The 15,092-nt window shown below is 36.2% G+C and overlaps 1 protein-coding gene across 5 annotated transcripts in view; it reads left to right on the top strand.

The window, feature by feature from the left end:
• Positions 1–15,092, top strand: part of ARHGEF6 (Rac/Cdc42 guanine nucleotide exchange factor 6) — a 112,011-nt gene that overhangs the window by 22,312 nt on the left and 74,607 nt on the right. For 4 of the 5 annotated variants that reach the window (XM_011382415.2, XM_011382421.2, XM_011382417.2 and 1 more), the window contains 3 exons: positions 5,670–5,754; positions 7,912–8,036; positions 9,253–9,454. In XM_011382415.2, coding sequence (XP_011380717.1) covers positions 5,670–5,754; positions 7,912–8,036; positions 9,253–9,454 — 412 coding nt within the window. Of the gene's footprint in view, positions 1–3,546; positions 3,644–5,669; positions 5,755–7,911; positions 8,037–9,252; positions 9,455–15,092 lie in introns of those variants that run through there. The other variant, XM_011382420.2, reaches the window with a different exon arrangement.

Raw genomic sequence — 15,092 nt, 5'->3', positions numbered from 1 at the left:
AGCATTACAGGTTGCATCAACAGAGCTAGGAGCAGTGCCATCCAGTGAAATATGATTAAGCAGCTCATATGTGCTTGCTCTGTCGCACTATATAATGACATTTCCTCCAAAGTTCAGGGGTTAACAGAGGCAGCATGCTCAGCTGTGAGAATTCAAGATTATGATTCAAGATGGGCTAAGTTAATTTAAGATTTTATTCAATAAGAATAAGAATAAAGGAGAGACTGAATCTTCCTAAAATATTTGGAATCTTGTTTTAATGGGCCTGAGACCTAAGTTTATGTCCATGTGTTTCCACTGAATCCCTGGCTTTTCAGTTGATTATATTTCAATAGTTGCATGATGTGATCACTTGAAACTCTAAATTAACTTTAAATGGAAGTTGATTGAGTGGGCCTGAAGCCACATGACATTAGAGACATTACCCACTTCTCAACTAGTATATGGTACGGCTTATTTTAAGAAAGATGTGACTGGAGCTGTGACTCTTGTTACCTTAAGTGGTTTGAACATGATGCCAAGGAATGGTTTAGCTTGATACTATAACCACAGGCTGGACCTCCACCCAACCAGCACCTCACAAATATGGACGGTGGCTCACAAGTTGGAACCAGATGAACGAATAGGAGTAGCTCAGTGCAGCCCTTCCCCGCTTCTCGCAAAGGGTGCTGGCTGGGTCAGGGCTGCACCTTGAAATTAGAGGGACCACACAGGAATTAGACAAGACCTCTTTGAAGACAGTCTTGTCATATAGGAGATTTTCCTCTGCTATGATTAGTTGAATTAGTCATCTTGGTGGTTGTGATAAACTTGCTGCAGGTGGTACAGATGCTTCTTGTAGTGACAGCAGCAAGGGATTTCTTTTTGTGTACAAACCCACATTTTTCTTTTCTTTTTCTTTTTAATGTCTCATGAAATCATAAAGTATGCATGCAGAGCTAAAATGCCTCTCACGACACTTTCCTGTGTATTTTTATTGGTTTCATTACTTTCTTGCTTTGTGATTTTACCGAGTCTCAGTTTATTCATCTATAGAATGGAGGAAATAATTGTACCCACATTATAGGTTTGTTGGGAGAATTAAGTGCAATGAATGGAGATCTCTCTCTCTCTCTCTCTGTCATCTATCTATCTATCTATCATCTATCTATCTATCTCTATCTATCTATCTATCTATCTATCTATCTATCTATCTATCTATCTATCATCTATCTATCTATCATCTATCTATCTAATCTCTAAGCTTGGTATCAGCACAGAACGCATAGCAGTAAATTGTAGCTATAAGATTAGTGAAGGAATGGAACAAGGGGTTGGAGGAGTTTCTTTTCATGTAATACTTTGCATCTGTCAGTTTAGGAAAAATTTCATAAAACAGCATATACGTTGAAAGTGAAAACTACTCCAAAGGTATCTATTTGTAAAACCATAAAAATATTAATTTCTGTACAATTTATACTGGCAGGTCCCCAACAGTTCAGAATTAACACCTGGCATTTAGTGGATGGAAAATAGGTTTTGCTGTCACTGTGGATATGTAGAAATGGAAAATATAGAAAAAACAGTTAAAAATTAAATGCCTTGTCTGATTTGAACCACTGATGTAGGATTGGACCTTAGACTGGCTATATGCTATATGTAAATAATTTTTAAAAATCTTTAGTGAAATTTAATCCTTGTCTTTCTCATTGCTTACCCAGAGTAGAGTAAATGTTTTTTTATTTTTATTTTTATTGTAGTTGTTGTTGCAATACTTGAAACTTGCCTCATTCCATTACAGGAGTAAAACCTTGAAACCATCTAGCAGTAGTCTAAGAAGCAATCCTTTCATTCTTATCTGCATAAAGTCGTGGTAAATGGAGAGAGGGAATTTTGCTGTTAATCTGACCATCACAGATCCAACTGGAACTAACCAGCTAATTTCTGGACCAGAATAGATATAGACAAAGTCTAATTTCATACCATGCTAAACAGGCTAGTGAAACTTGCACAGTGTACCAGAAGATGGGTATCATCATGACTTTTTATTGGAAAATCACATACAGCATAAATGTGCAAATTCACATTACCTTTTAACAAGTCCCACTGCTTTGCAGATAGAAAAGGGAAATTGGTTTCAATTTTGTATGGGTAAATGGTTATGCTTAGTCCTAGGCAAATGGCCTATACTGTAATCTACTTTTCCTTGTTTTCCTTATACCCTTCTTCATGTTGGGGCATTCTTCCTTGCTTATTCCCAGTTGGGCACCAGGGACCTTAGTTTTTCTCTACATCATCATCTCTAAATTTGGTCTTATGCCTCTCATTTCCACTAAGATATGAAAGACTAGTAATGGCTGAAAGTGTTGCACTCTCTCCAATTAATATTTCCATTTAATTAGGGGACCAATCTCAAGTGCATGGAAGAAAGGTCTGGGGTGGAATATTCAATAGCATTCAGTTTGAGACTTGGAAGAGTATGGCGTAGTGGAGAGTGTTCGTGGTCATATATAATTTTCAAATTGCTCTGAAATTATAACCCTTAGGTGTTGACTTCACTACTAGTCCCTAGAGGCTTCTTTCAACTCCTTCTCATGCAGTTCCTAGTGCTATAGAATAGGCTTACAGAGAGAAGAAGAGTATCTGTGGGTAAACTCTACTGTATTGGAGTCTCTAAAAAGGAAACTGTGCATACTCCAGGCAACTTCCCTCAAACAGACACAATGACTCTTGTTGATGCACATTTTATTTTTCCATCAATTTATTTATTCTCATATTCAGTCAAGTACCGATACAAGTGAATAATGCCAGTGTTGCCACATACAGGCAATCAATTAACTTGGACAAGGAGCAACATAAAAAAGGAGGGCAGTTTTTATCACATCTTTTGCTCTCATTCCTTATTCTGCCAATATTTACTTCTGCTTATTATTTTAGACTCTAGCCCTGTCCACCACACTTACCCAACACGTGTACCCACATACACACGCATACCATTAAAATTATGGGCTAAAAACTAGCAAACTTTTTTGCTTTGTTACCATTTTGGCATACATGTCACTAACACTTTCCCATTGATCAGTTTTAAAGGAGATTCAATAAATCTGGAATCTCCTGAGATAGTAGATACTCTTATCAGGGTCTATTCTTGTTCATCCAGGCTTTGGCAAACTAAAACAGAATGCTTATCAATTTATTCCTGGAAAATTTTGAAATATATATTGTAGCATTCAGAAACATGTTTGCATTTTAATGTCATTTAACTCTTTAGTAATATTGGTATTACTCCTTTACTAAAAGTATATTAGTGTCTCATTTTCACATGTGATTGGGTTCTTAGTCATTTTTAAGTTTGAATATAAAACATTTATTGATTAAATGAATAGTAGAGCTGTGAATCCCAGAGTATGCAGACTTCTATATGTTTATATTTGCATCTATTATTTATATGGATGCCCTCCCTAATTGACAGAAAATGAATACTGTATCTTTTCATTCTAGAGATGGGTTTTAGGTCTTCAAGAATATGTACACAAAGAAGATAAAATTTTGTCTAGATGTGGCTCCCAGAAAACATGCAGATCAGAAATGGAGCGAATGCCTCTACCTAATGGGAAGAGAGATCTTTTGAAATCTTAGACCCAATCATGTACTACATGAAAAGGTACATTTTATTCCCATCATCACATTTGGGGGAAAAAAGATGCAAACACATACATCCTGGAATGGAATGTTTTTAGCAGGTGCATTTCCATCCAGAAAGTGGACATCTGGTTACCTATAGATATACATATCTACATAATTGGATAGGAGATTAATAAATTGTGCTTGCACTTGAGAATACTTCTATTTTCAAATACACATATGTAAAATTAGAAGTCTGAATACATTTTAAAATTAATAAATTATATTTAAAACAACTAATTGGTATCTTCACTTGGGACAGTGGCATATCAGAAGACTGGTGAAATATTGTATTTATTTAACTTATTGTTTAGATTGATAAAGTAAAATGTTATATTTATTTAATATTTTGCTACTGACAACTGAGTAGTATCAGGAAGGCCAGAAGTCATATCTGGAAAAGACAGTTAAAGCTGGAGAAAATAAGGGGTTAATACCCAAAATATATAAAGAACCTATACAAGTCAACAACAAAAAAACAAACAATACAATTAAAAAATGAGCAGAGCACCTGAACAGATACTTCTCTCAAGTGGCCAACAGACATGTGAAAGGATGTTCAACATCACTAGCTATTAGGGAAATGCAAATCAAAACCACAATGAGATACTATCTCACACCTGTTAGAATAGCTGTAATCAACAGGACAAGTAATAACAAATGTTGGAGAAGATGCGGAGAAAAATTAACCCTCATACACTGCTGGTGAGACTGCAAATTGGTACAACCACAATGGAAAACAGTATGGAGGTTCCTCAAAACACTAAGAATTGATCTATCATATGATCCGGCAATCTCTCTACTGGGTATTTACCCCAAAGATTTGAAAACCCATATCTGAAAAGACATTTGCACACCGATGTTCATAGCAGCATTATTCACAGTGGCCAGGACATGGAAGCAACTGAAGTGTCCTATGATAGATAATTGGATAAAGAAGCTGTGGTACATATATACAATGGAATATTACTCAGCCATAAGAAGAGATGAAATACTGCCATTTGTAACAACATGGATGGACCTCGAGATAATCATGCAAAGCGAAATAAGCCAGACAGAAAAGGTTGAAAATCACATGATATCACTTATATGTGGGATATAAACCTAAAAGCAACAAACGAACAGGACAAACAGAGGCTCATGGACATGAACAATAGACTAGTGGTTACCGGAGGGTAGGGGGAGCGGGGAGGTAGATAAGGGTAAATGAGTTAATATATGGTGATAGAAGGAGATTTGACTTTGGGTGGTGAACACACAATGTAACATGCAGAGGATGTATTATTGAATTGTACTTGAAACCTATATAATTTTATTAACCAATGTTACCCTATTAAATTTAATTTAAAAAAAAGAAACTATAGGCTCAGGGAAGCAGAGGTTCAATTCTATGAAGATGAGCTGAGGGGGTCAAGGTCAAGCAGCAGAAACGAGGAACTGAGGCTGGGAGCAAAAGGCAGACCTGTGTGCAAAGTTTGGATGTTCTAGGATTTGGAACCCAATATGTGGCAGTGGGGATGATGGAGAGCAGAGAGAAAGGCACGGCTGACCATGACCCTACTGAGTACAATAAATACATTGTACAGATGAAAACATGTACAAAAAGACTCCACCTCCTTATTTGTCTAGCATTAAGGACATTCTATAGGTGATGGGCATTAACCGCAACCTAGGCGTATGAGTTTCCCGTAACTGGGTTGAGAGTATTGATATATTCAGGTCAGAAGAGTGGGCCTGAGTATGCACTGTGCGTTTCCTGGTGGGCCCCATGTTCTCAGCTTGGCTCTCATTTCCCATTACTGCTTCGCTCTGACTCACTGATGGCCTGCCACATGTCATTAGGCAGTTCAGCTGCTGCTTTCATTTCTCCCAAAGGTATACAGAGGTTTGGGTCTTGGCTTTTACATTTTTTTTTTCTGAGAGCTAAAGGAAGTGGTCTTTTGATAGTTTGGTTTGTTGAGCTGAATTCTTACAGTGTCTTACAGTTTCAATTTCCTTTCTCATAGGTATTTGATCCTGATGACCTTTATTCAGGGGTCAATTTCTCCAAGGTTCTCAGCACTCTTTTAGCTGTCAACAAAGCAACAGAAGGTAAGTAGGGCTTGTGATTTATGAGTTCTGGGTGACATGTTTGGACCCACGTGTTTCTGATTACCTAGGAGCCACTATGGCTAGGATTGATTGGTGCAAATTTCTCCCCTCCCCACAAATAAACTCCAATGGGTATCGAATGCTTTAAGTTTGTGTCGTTTAGGATTTACATATATCTATCAGAGATGTCATTATAATACCCTTAATATAATGATAAGAACAAGGAAACTATTTCATTCAAAGCTATTGAATAGGCAACTGAGTGTAACAAGACAGAAAAATAAAAAGGAAAAGACCAGTTCCCTTTTTCATAAAGTTTACAGATTATAGTTGTTACTTCCCTTTCTCCACTAGAGACATTTTTCTCATAGTTTTCTGTATGTCTTTGTCCATGTAAAGGAACCCTCCAGGAACTTTGCACTGAAAAAGAAAGCTCAGGTTCATATTGAGTGAAAAGAATATCTTTTATTTAAGTGTTAATACTCACTACATTGGAGGAATTAAATATAAATCCTAGTAAATGTAAAGAAAATTATGATAACCTTGGCATATAACTTCACTCCTTCTGTGATCTAGTATCTTACCTACAACTGGGCAGTAATAACCACAGAGTGCTCTGAGCCCTTACCATGGGTCTAGGCTATCCTACAAGGTTTAGATGGTCTCATTCAATCTTTGAAATAACCCTGGGAGTTGATGTTATTATTATTAAGCCCTTATTATAGATAAGGAAAATCAGGCTTACACTTGCCCAACTAGAGATTAATTGGCAGAGCTGGGATTCAAACCCACATCTGACTGACTCCAGAGCCCTTATGCCCAAACATGGGTCTTGCTGCTCAAGCTGTTAGAGAGTCAGCAGACTGTGTGGCCAGCACTGCCAGTGGCTACAAAGATAGTGTAAGCTATGGTCCTCTCCTTGAGAAAATTACCTCCTATTTAGGGAGATTTAACTTACCCACGTGAAACAATTAGAGAAAAAGAGCAGACAATGTAATCAAGTGCCAAATAGGATGGAGCATCTAGGAAGCTATCAAGTAATTATAGTTTTAGTAAAAAGAGCTGTATATAATAGCAATAAATGTAAAAATACTTCTCCAAAGTTGTTCATTTGCTATTTGGGAAAAAAAAATGCTTTTGAGCTATTGCAAGGCGTAAAGCAGAAAGTACAGTTAATTCAAGAAACTATATTTAACATACATGACAACTCTCTAGTTCTGGGCAGGGAGGACCGTATAATTCTAACATTATGCCATACGAATTATGCGTTCCTTTGCCAAACTCTCTTAGTAAATTTTATAGTCTCTTTCCTTGCCACAGATATTTATAAAATACAAGGAGGTGAAAGTTAAAACCCACAGCATCAAGGAAACTACTTGGATACTGAGCTTGTCGCCTAGGGAATGTTTGGGCTTTAGATTTTTGCAGTTTATATCTTTTAAAAATAAATGGAGAGGAAAAGAACCCTCATTTGAATTTGTCAAGAAGCCAGCTCCTCTTTTTAGTACACTCTGAGCATACTGAAAACCTCCAGCTCAGCACTGGTCTGATCAAATTCCACATGGTTTCAAGGAAGAGAAGACTCTTGAGTTTGATTAAAAAAAATATTTTAGTGTCAAGATTGAATCCCTCCCAGACACACAGACTCTCTCATTTTCATTCTCCCCTCCCCATACCAGGCACAAGGAAGATATCACATTATATATACCACACATATTCTTATATGTGAGGGAGAAAAGAACCACTTAGTTATGCCCCCCCCCAAAAAAAAACAAAGAAAGAAATTTGAAATATTTCAGAGTAATAAGAGCCACAAACAGCTGTTTGGCACCCAGTATAGTTCTGCCTGGGATAACAGGGCATACTGTTGCAACTGGCTCAGGAGGAAAGAGTTGTAGGGAAATGGGTTAAGAGAAAATGTGGTTCTGTCGCTGTTTTTCATTCTACTGGAGAGCAATGGCCAGTAAGGTTAAGAAAAAGACGTTGGCTTCCAAAAAGGGAAGGGGAGAACAAAATATGCTTGGCACATTCATACTAACAGCTAGAATTAAGGCCAGGTTGACTTTGATAATGTCCCATGAAAGATAATGTTATGTTGTAGATGTTGTTCTGATATGAGTGGTTCCCTTTACCATGCCTTTTCTTTTTTTTTCACAGATCAACTATCAGAAAGACCATGTGGACGTTCCTCTTCTCTTAGTGCTGCTTATAGTTCTCAGACAAACCCACAGGGAGCAGTTTCTAGCACAGCTCCAGGGCTGCAGAGGCAGTCAAAGGCAGTGGTAAGTATAGTCTCCAATTTCTCCTGCCTGTTTTAAAATCTATGAAATTAGAATGAAATTAGATCTAATCCTGGTTGCATCTCTATATGTGGTAAGGCAGCCATCTTGTTTGTTTGGGGTGTCTCGAGAAAACTAGATTTAAACTTAACACCAACTCAGGCCGGCTCAAATGCCTTTGAACAAATCAAAGGCATATGGGTCACAGAGTCAGAAAATTGGAGTTGAAGCCCCAAAGTCTGTCTCTTCCTAGAACTGAGCAAGTCTAACAGAGAATGCTATGCAAATATATCATTATGACTACTTCCTGATGGCATTTTGCTTGTTGTTTCCCTTATTCCTTGGTTTATTAGAACTAAATACTGCACGGCACATAGTAGGCAAGCAATATTACTTGCTAGCATCATCATTATTGTCATTCCATTTTTCTCTTTGTATTTCTATTGGGCATATTATGAGCTCTTACATTGGGATAGCCCAATTATCTTTGCATTTGGTCTTAATTGGAGCTTTTGTTTGGGATCATCTTCTGAGATCTTATTCCTCGTCAAAAGCCACCCACTTGCTTTAAGCTATCATGAGTTATTACTTCCAAAGCACTTTAATTACTTCCAAAATACTTAATCTTTTGAGATCACAGATCCCTTTGAGAAGGTAATGAACACTGTCGTTCACTTCTTGAACCCTCTCAAATTGTGTGCAAAATCTCCTGTGTGTGTTGGGTAAAGTTCAGTTTTGCTCATCAGATTCTCAAACAAGCCTGTGACAGGTTAAGAACTCCTGACTTAGGTAACTATCGGGTATTTCAACTTTGCATATGACTAAGTCTTAGCCAATTTAAGATATTCTTAGTAATTGGGATGTGGGAGGCAGATTTTATGAGAGTAAGTTAGGACTTAATCTTGGTCATATAATTATGTAAGATATGTCTGTGTGTTGGGTAGAGGCAGGATGGAATAGTTTATCACTCTACTTTGTTTCCTGGATCATTCAAAAAAGTATCTTTAGATAACTGGTAGGGGGAGAGGGAAATGAAAGCTGTGACTCCCTCCAATACACATTCTCACAAATGCAAAAGTTTGCACACAGTTTCAAGGGGTTTCTTAATCCTCTCTGAGGCCTATCCATATTAGGCCCACTCCTAAGTTAAAAACATATAATTTCTGTCTCTGCCACATTTGCATGAGTACTTAATCTGAGGTGGCTTTTGTTTTTATAGGAGATGACGGAAAATGGAAGTCACCAGTTGATAGTAAAGGCAAGATTCAACTTTAAGCAGACCAATGAAGATGAACTGTCAGTCTGTAAAGGGGATATCATTTATGTCACTAGGGTTGAAGAAGGAGGCTGGTGGGAAGGCACATTAAATGGGAGAACAGGCTGGTTTCCTAGTAATTATGTCCGAGAAATTAAATCCAGTGGTAAGTAAATTTTTTAAAAGCCTTTTTGAATGTGGCTCTTATACTTTCTTGGTATTCTTACTGAAAATCTTGTAGTTTTAATTGGTTATCAAAAACTGTTTGTACTTGTATGTGTATGTCAAAAATAAGGCTAGAACAGAACTGGAAGAATCTATAATTAGATATTTCGAAATGAAGTTGTATTTAGATAACATCAAGACAGCAAAAACCTAAAAAAGCAAAAGAATTCAAAGTTCAGACAACTGTTCCACCTTAACTATGTCCCCTTCTGTCTACTAATTCTAGCCCATGTAACATAGTACATAGTCCTTCCTGCTACTCTAAGAATCACCATGGCAAAATACAATAATAAGAGAGGCCATGTGCTAACTTCCTTTTTTAGCCCGAAGCTCTTTAAGTAGATCTAAGTCTAAATACCTCAGAGATGTGTTCGAGAAATAACAATCATAGGACTGCAGGAAGCTGTCTGGCCACTTTGATTTTGGATAAAATTGCCCTTAACTCATTGCATGCTGTTAACTGCTTACCCTTTTCCATAATGATATTCAGAGAGTGTAATCTAATTGCTCTTCAGTACTCTTTCTAGAGCTTCCTTAGGTAACTTATTTGCTTTTTATTATTTAAGAAAGAAGGCCCTACCTAAATTACCAAAAAAATTCTGATATATAAAAATGTCATGACACAGATAAAATGACGTTCAGTTATTCATTATATCTCTTCACTTTTCAAAAATATTTAACCAAGGGCCCCTTTGAGTAGTTAGCTTCTCAGTGCATTTTTTCTTTTGTAAATATCTTTATTGCTTTTTAATGCCTCAAAATTAATGCTATTAATAAAATTATAGGCTCAATGTAAATAAAACATTACAGAAATATATAATGTAGATAATAAAAATCCATCTCTCCTTTGCCTCCCCCACCCCCAGATAACCACTGTTAGGACCTTTCCCCTAAAGAATTTAAAATAAAATTTAGTTTGCATTCTTTTCTGTGTTGTGTAGCATTTTAAGTTTTAGATTTCACTGTAGCTTTAATCTAGAGATAATTATGGCCAACACCCAGGACAGCTTTTTCCCTCTCTTTAGGAGGTGGCTGATGCTAGAAGACTTATAGGACCACCAATCTAATATTGTAGAAAGTTAAGAAATAGAGTATTTGAGTTTAACACACACATGCACATCACAATATCTCCTTTCAACTTGAGTTTGATGCTGAAATTAGAATAGATTTTTGTGACTATGGTGGACCCTGGACACTGGTGATATTATGAAGCCATTATTATCAGTCCTGTTTGCCTCTCTCTTGATTTGTTGTTACATGAGAAAAATAAACTCTATTTTGAGCAAACATGTTTTTATCAAAGATTTTACTTCATAAAAAAATGCACGTATAAATACCTTAGTCATTATATAAGCTACAGAAGATATATTAAGGGCTTTTGCTCCTTTATTTCATTTGAATCAAATAGAAAAGAAATCAAATAAGAAAGAAAATTAGCCATTTATGTAATTTTCAGTCTTTTTCTTAAAAATCAGTGATCACGTGTAAATTAACATGCTATTTATACAAGAAAATAATTTCTGCCAATACATCAATAACATAGTAAGTTGTATCTCTTTTTAAAATTCTTTGTCTTTGTTACTAAGAAATCTAAGAGTTTTGTCAGGACCTTGCATTAACATTTTCCTGACAAAATTTCCATACCAAGACAATATTGAGGCAAGTATGATTAAAGCAGATACTTTAAGCAAATTTTGTTTTCTACAACTGATTCAGTTAAGGACTCATTAAATCCTTCTAAAACTTCTTATTAGCAGGTAAATACAGATATCAAATGAGGGGATTAGGTAGATGGCTAATTAAATTTGCATTAAGATGGATTAGGAAATGACTCTTCCTACTGATTATATACCAAAACTAGGATTGAGCTTTATATTTAGACTTCCTCTTTTAATCCCTTGGGTATATCACGTAGATGCTTCATATCCAAAGAAACTAGTTGTCATTAGATTTCTTGTTGTTCTATCACCACCAGCAGGAAATAGGAATCTGTACATCATCAAGGGAAGGGAAAGAATCAAGTTAATTGAAAAGGAATCTTTACATCAGGATTTGGAGACTTTTGTATGGGCGTATCTGTATCGCACTGTTATTGTTACTGTTATATTATATCAAATAACCCATTTGAATTCTACACTACATTGGCTGATATTTTTTCAGTGACTGCATTGAATTGACTGATCATTTCATTGCCTTAGAAACACCACCTAAAAGGTTTATGTTTTAATGTTACTTCCAGTTAGGTCACCTTGAACAACCCCCAGAGACTGAACTTGTCTCCTCTGAACTTCCACATCTTTATTCCTTCTCTGTGTGTCACTGAATTGGGGTTTCAGAGAGAACTGCACATTGTAAGAGTAAGCAGTGGGAGGGTTGGAGGTGGGGGACAAAGAGGAACCAGAAGTAAGAAACTGTCATTGAGGCATAGTACTGATGTTTTTCTCTTTGTAGCCAGCCCTTGAATTTTCCCATGGGGCCAGTCATTGGCAAGGACTACAATTTTTTAGACTTCCCAAGTTTGTCCTTCCAAATCTATCTTCCTTTTACTTTTTCTGTTTTGATCACCCATCCTAGGCCAAGCCTGCAGGGATAGCTAGAATTTCCAGCACAATGCTGAATAAGAGTGGTGAGATGAGTACTAAACTTATCAGAGTGATCACTTCGTAAGTGCTATAAATTTCTAATCACTATGTTTACACCCGAAACTAATATAATATTGTATGTCAACTGTAATCGAAAAATAAATTAAAAAATGAGTGATGAGAGCAGGCATCCTTGCCTTGTTCCTGATCTTAAGGGAATGCATTCAGCATTCTGTCTCTCACCATTATGTAAGATACTAACTATAGGTTTATTTTTAAAATTTAATTTTATTATTAGTTTCAAGTATACAGTACCTTGGTTAGACATTTATATAGTTTATGAAACTATCTCCCTGATTACTCTATCTTCCCTCTGGCTCTACATGTAGGTTTTGATAGATGCTTTTTATTGAGTGGAAGAAGTTTCTCTTTATTTCTATTTTTTTCTGGAAGTTCTTTTTTTTTTTTCTTGAATGAGTATTCAGTTTTGCCTAGTGGTTTTTCTGCATTGATTGATATTATCATGTGATTTTTTAATTTAAACTATGATTGTGGGTTACATTAATTGAAATTTTTCATCACTGGGATGAGTTTCATGGTATATAATTCTTTTAAAATATTGCTAAATTCTATTTGCTATTACTTTGTTAAGATTTTTATTGCATTTACATTTATGAAAGTTATTGGTCTCCAGTTTTCTCTTTTTGTGCTGTGTTTGTCTTGTTTCGGTGTCATGTAAGAGTGACTTTAAAGAGTTGAAAAGTGGTCTCTCTTCTTTTATTTTCTACAAGAGATTGTGAAGAATTGATATTGCTTTTTCCTTAAACGTTTGATAGAATTCTCCAGTGAAATCATAAGGACCTGGAGATTTCTTTTTTCAGAGTTTTAAATTTATAAGTTTAATTTCCTTAATAATTATAAGACTATTCAAATGATCTATTTCATATTGGCCGAGTTGTGATAGTTTTTGTTCTCTGAGTAATTGGTTTATTTCACATTTCATTATCGAATTTATGTGTGTAGAGTTTTTCCACAGTATTCTTTTATTATCTTTTTGATATCTCTAGGGTCTGCAGTGATATACCTTCTTTCACTCCTGATATTGGTAATTTGTGTCTTCTCACTTTCTTTTGTCAGTCTTGCTAGAGGTTTGATAGTTTTTTTTTTAAATTAGTTTCAGGTATACAGCACAATGGTTAGGCATTTATATATTTATGAAGTGATACCTCCAATAAATCTAGTATCCATCTGGCACTATTCATAACCATTACAATATTATTGACTATATTCCCTATAGTGTACTCTGCATTCCTATGCCTGTTTTGTAACTACCAATTTATATTTCTTAATCCCTTCCCCTTTTTCACCTGTCACCCCAACCCCCATCCCATCTGACAATCACCAGTTTGTCCTCTGTATCTATGAGTCTGTTTTGGTTTTGTTTGTTCATTTATTTTGTTCCTTAAATTCCACGTATAAGTAAAATCAAAGCACCAGCTCCTTCTACATCACATTCAGGCACACAGTAATCTCAATGGCAGCTACTTCTCTCTTTTTAATTCATGTTTCTCAGTTCTACATAGTTAACACTTTGTTTCAATTACAATGACCCATTCCTATGGCCTTTCCTTTCCTCTTCTATGTGTTGGCAGGTTCTCCATTACTGTTCACCCTTCCGTTTGGCCTTGCTTTCGAAAGGTGACCACATCTTGCTGGTATCTCTAGAAAGTTTTATTTTTATCAATATTGGTTTATGTCATAATTCCACAAAACAACTTAATTCTAAGTAGAGCCATTATAGCTACATTGTAGAAAACTTGCCTAATAAAAAACTAAAAGAATTTGGTAATGGTCAATTTTGAATATGTCTAAGAGTGCAAAACTGGTGTACTTGAAAGAACACCAGGTTTGGCAATATAATACCTGGGTTCAAGTCCTGGCTCTACCGCTTATGATTTCAAGTAATAGGCTGAATGGTTCTATATTGCTCAGGTTTACCCAGTAAAGCCTTGTGAAGCCATCAGGTGGATACAGGCAGATCTTAAAATAGCATAAAGCATCCCCAAACTGACTATACATCACTTGTCATTACTATGAAGTGATAGAATTGGCCCCCATTGCTGCCTTTTTGCTTTGTTTTTGCTATACCTAGCCTGGCACAGTTGGACAATTCACTGTCACAGAACAGTCCTGCCTTGAGCATTGCAATTTCTACAACTGTGCTTCTGGAATCTTCCCTGACTAGAAAACACTCTACTGTCTTCTCTGCTTGTTTGAATTCTAGCCACCTACCAGGGTCAGATCAAGTACTCCCTATGCAGCAAGTTCTTCTCTGACCATCCCAGACTCTTCATCCCTCTGAACTCCAGTAGGAACCACTACCTATACCATCGATTGAGACCTTCAGTATCATATTGGTTAGAAGTATAGGCCCTTGTCAAGACACACCTGGGCTTTAGTGTTGGCCTTGCCATTTCCCAGACTCATGCTATTAGGCAGCTGACATCACCTTCCTGACCTCCTCTGCAAAATGACCTCCTGATAGCATTTTTGTAAAGATCAAATAAAATGTCTTAAAAGCTATTAAGTGCCAAATAAACATAAGGGATATTTTAAATATAATAATTAGAAATCAAAGTTAAATGGGAAATTATTCATGAAATAACCTGTAATAGGAGATTTACAAAACTGTAGGTAAAGTAAGAAAGAGCCGTGTGTGTGTGTGTGTGTGTGTGTGTTTACAAACACATATATAAAGAGAATGGGAAGACGCACTTTAAAATGTTATTCAGGATGATGGTTGGCTCTGGGTGATGGGCTAATTGTTGATTTTTATTTATTTTCTATATTTTGCATTTTTTAAGGTGAACATGTGGTAGATTTAAAAACTAGAAAATAACTAGTGATTACCAGAGGGTGGGGGGGTGGGAGGAGGGAGATAGATGGGGTAAAAGGGGTCAAATATGTGGTGACAGAAAGAAATCTAACTATGGGAGG

Source organism: Pteropus vampyrus, unplaced genomic scaffold (genome assembly GCF_000151845.1).
Source record: "Pteropus vampyrus isolate Shadow unplaced genomic scaffold, Pvam_2.0 Scaffold472, whole genome shotgun sequence".
NCBI lineage: Eukaryota > Metazoa > Chordata > Mammalia > Chiroptera > Pteropodidae > Pteropus > Pteropus vampyrus.
This window is presented reverse-complemented; position numbering and strand designations above follow the sequence as displayed.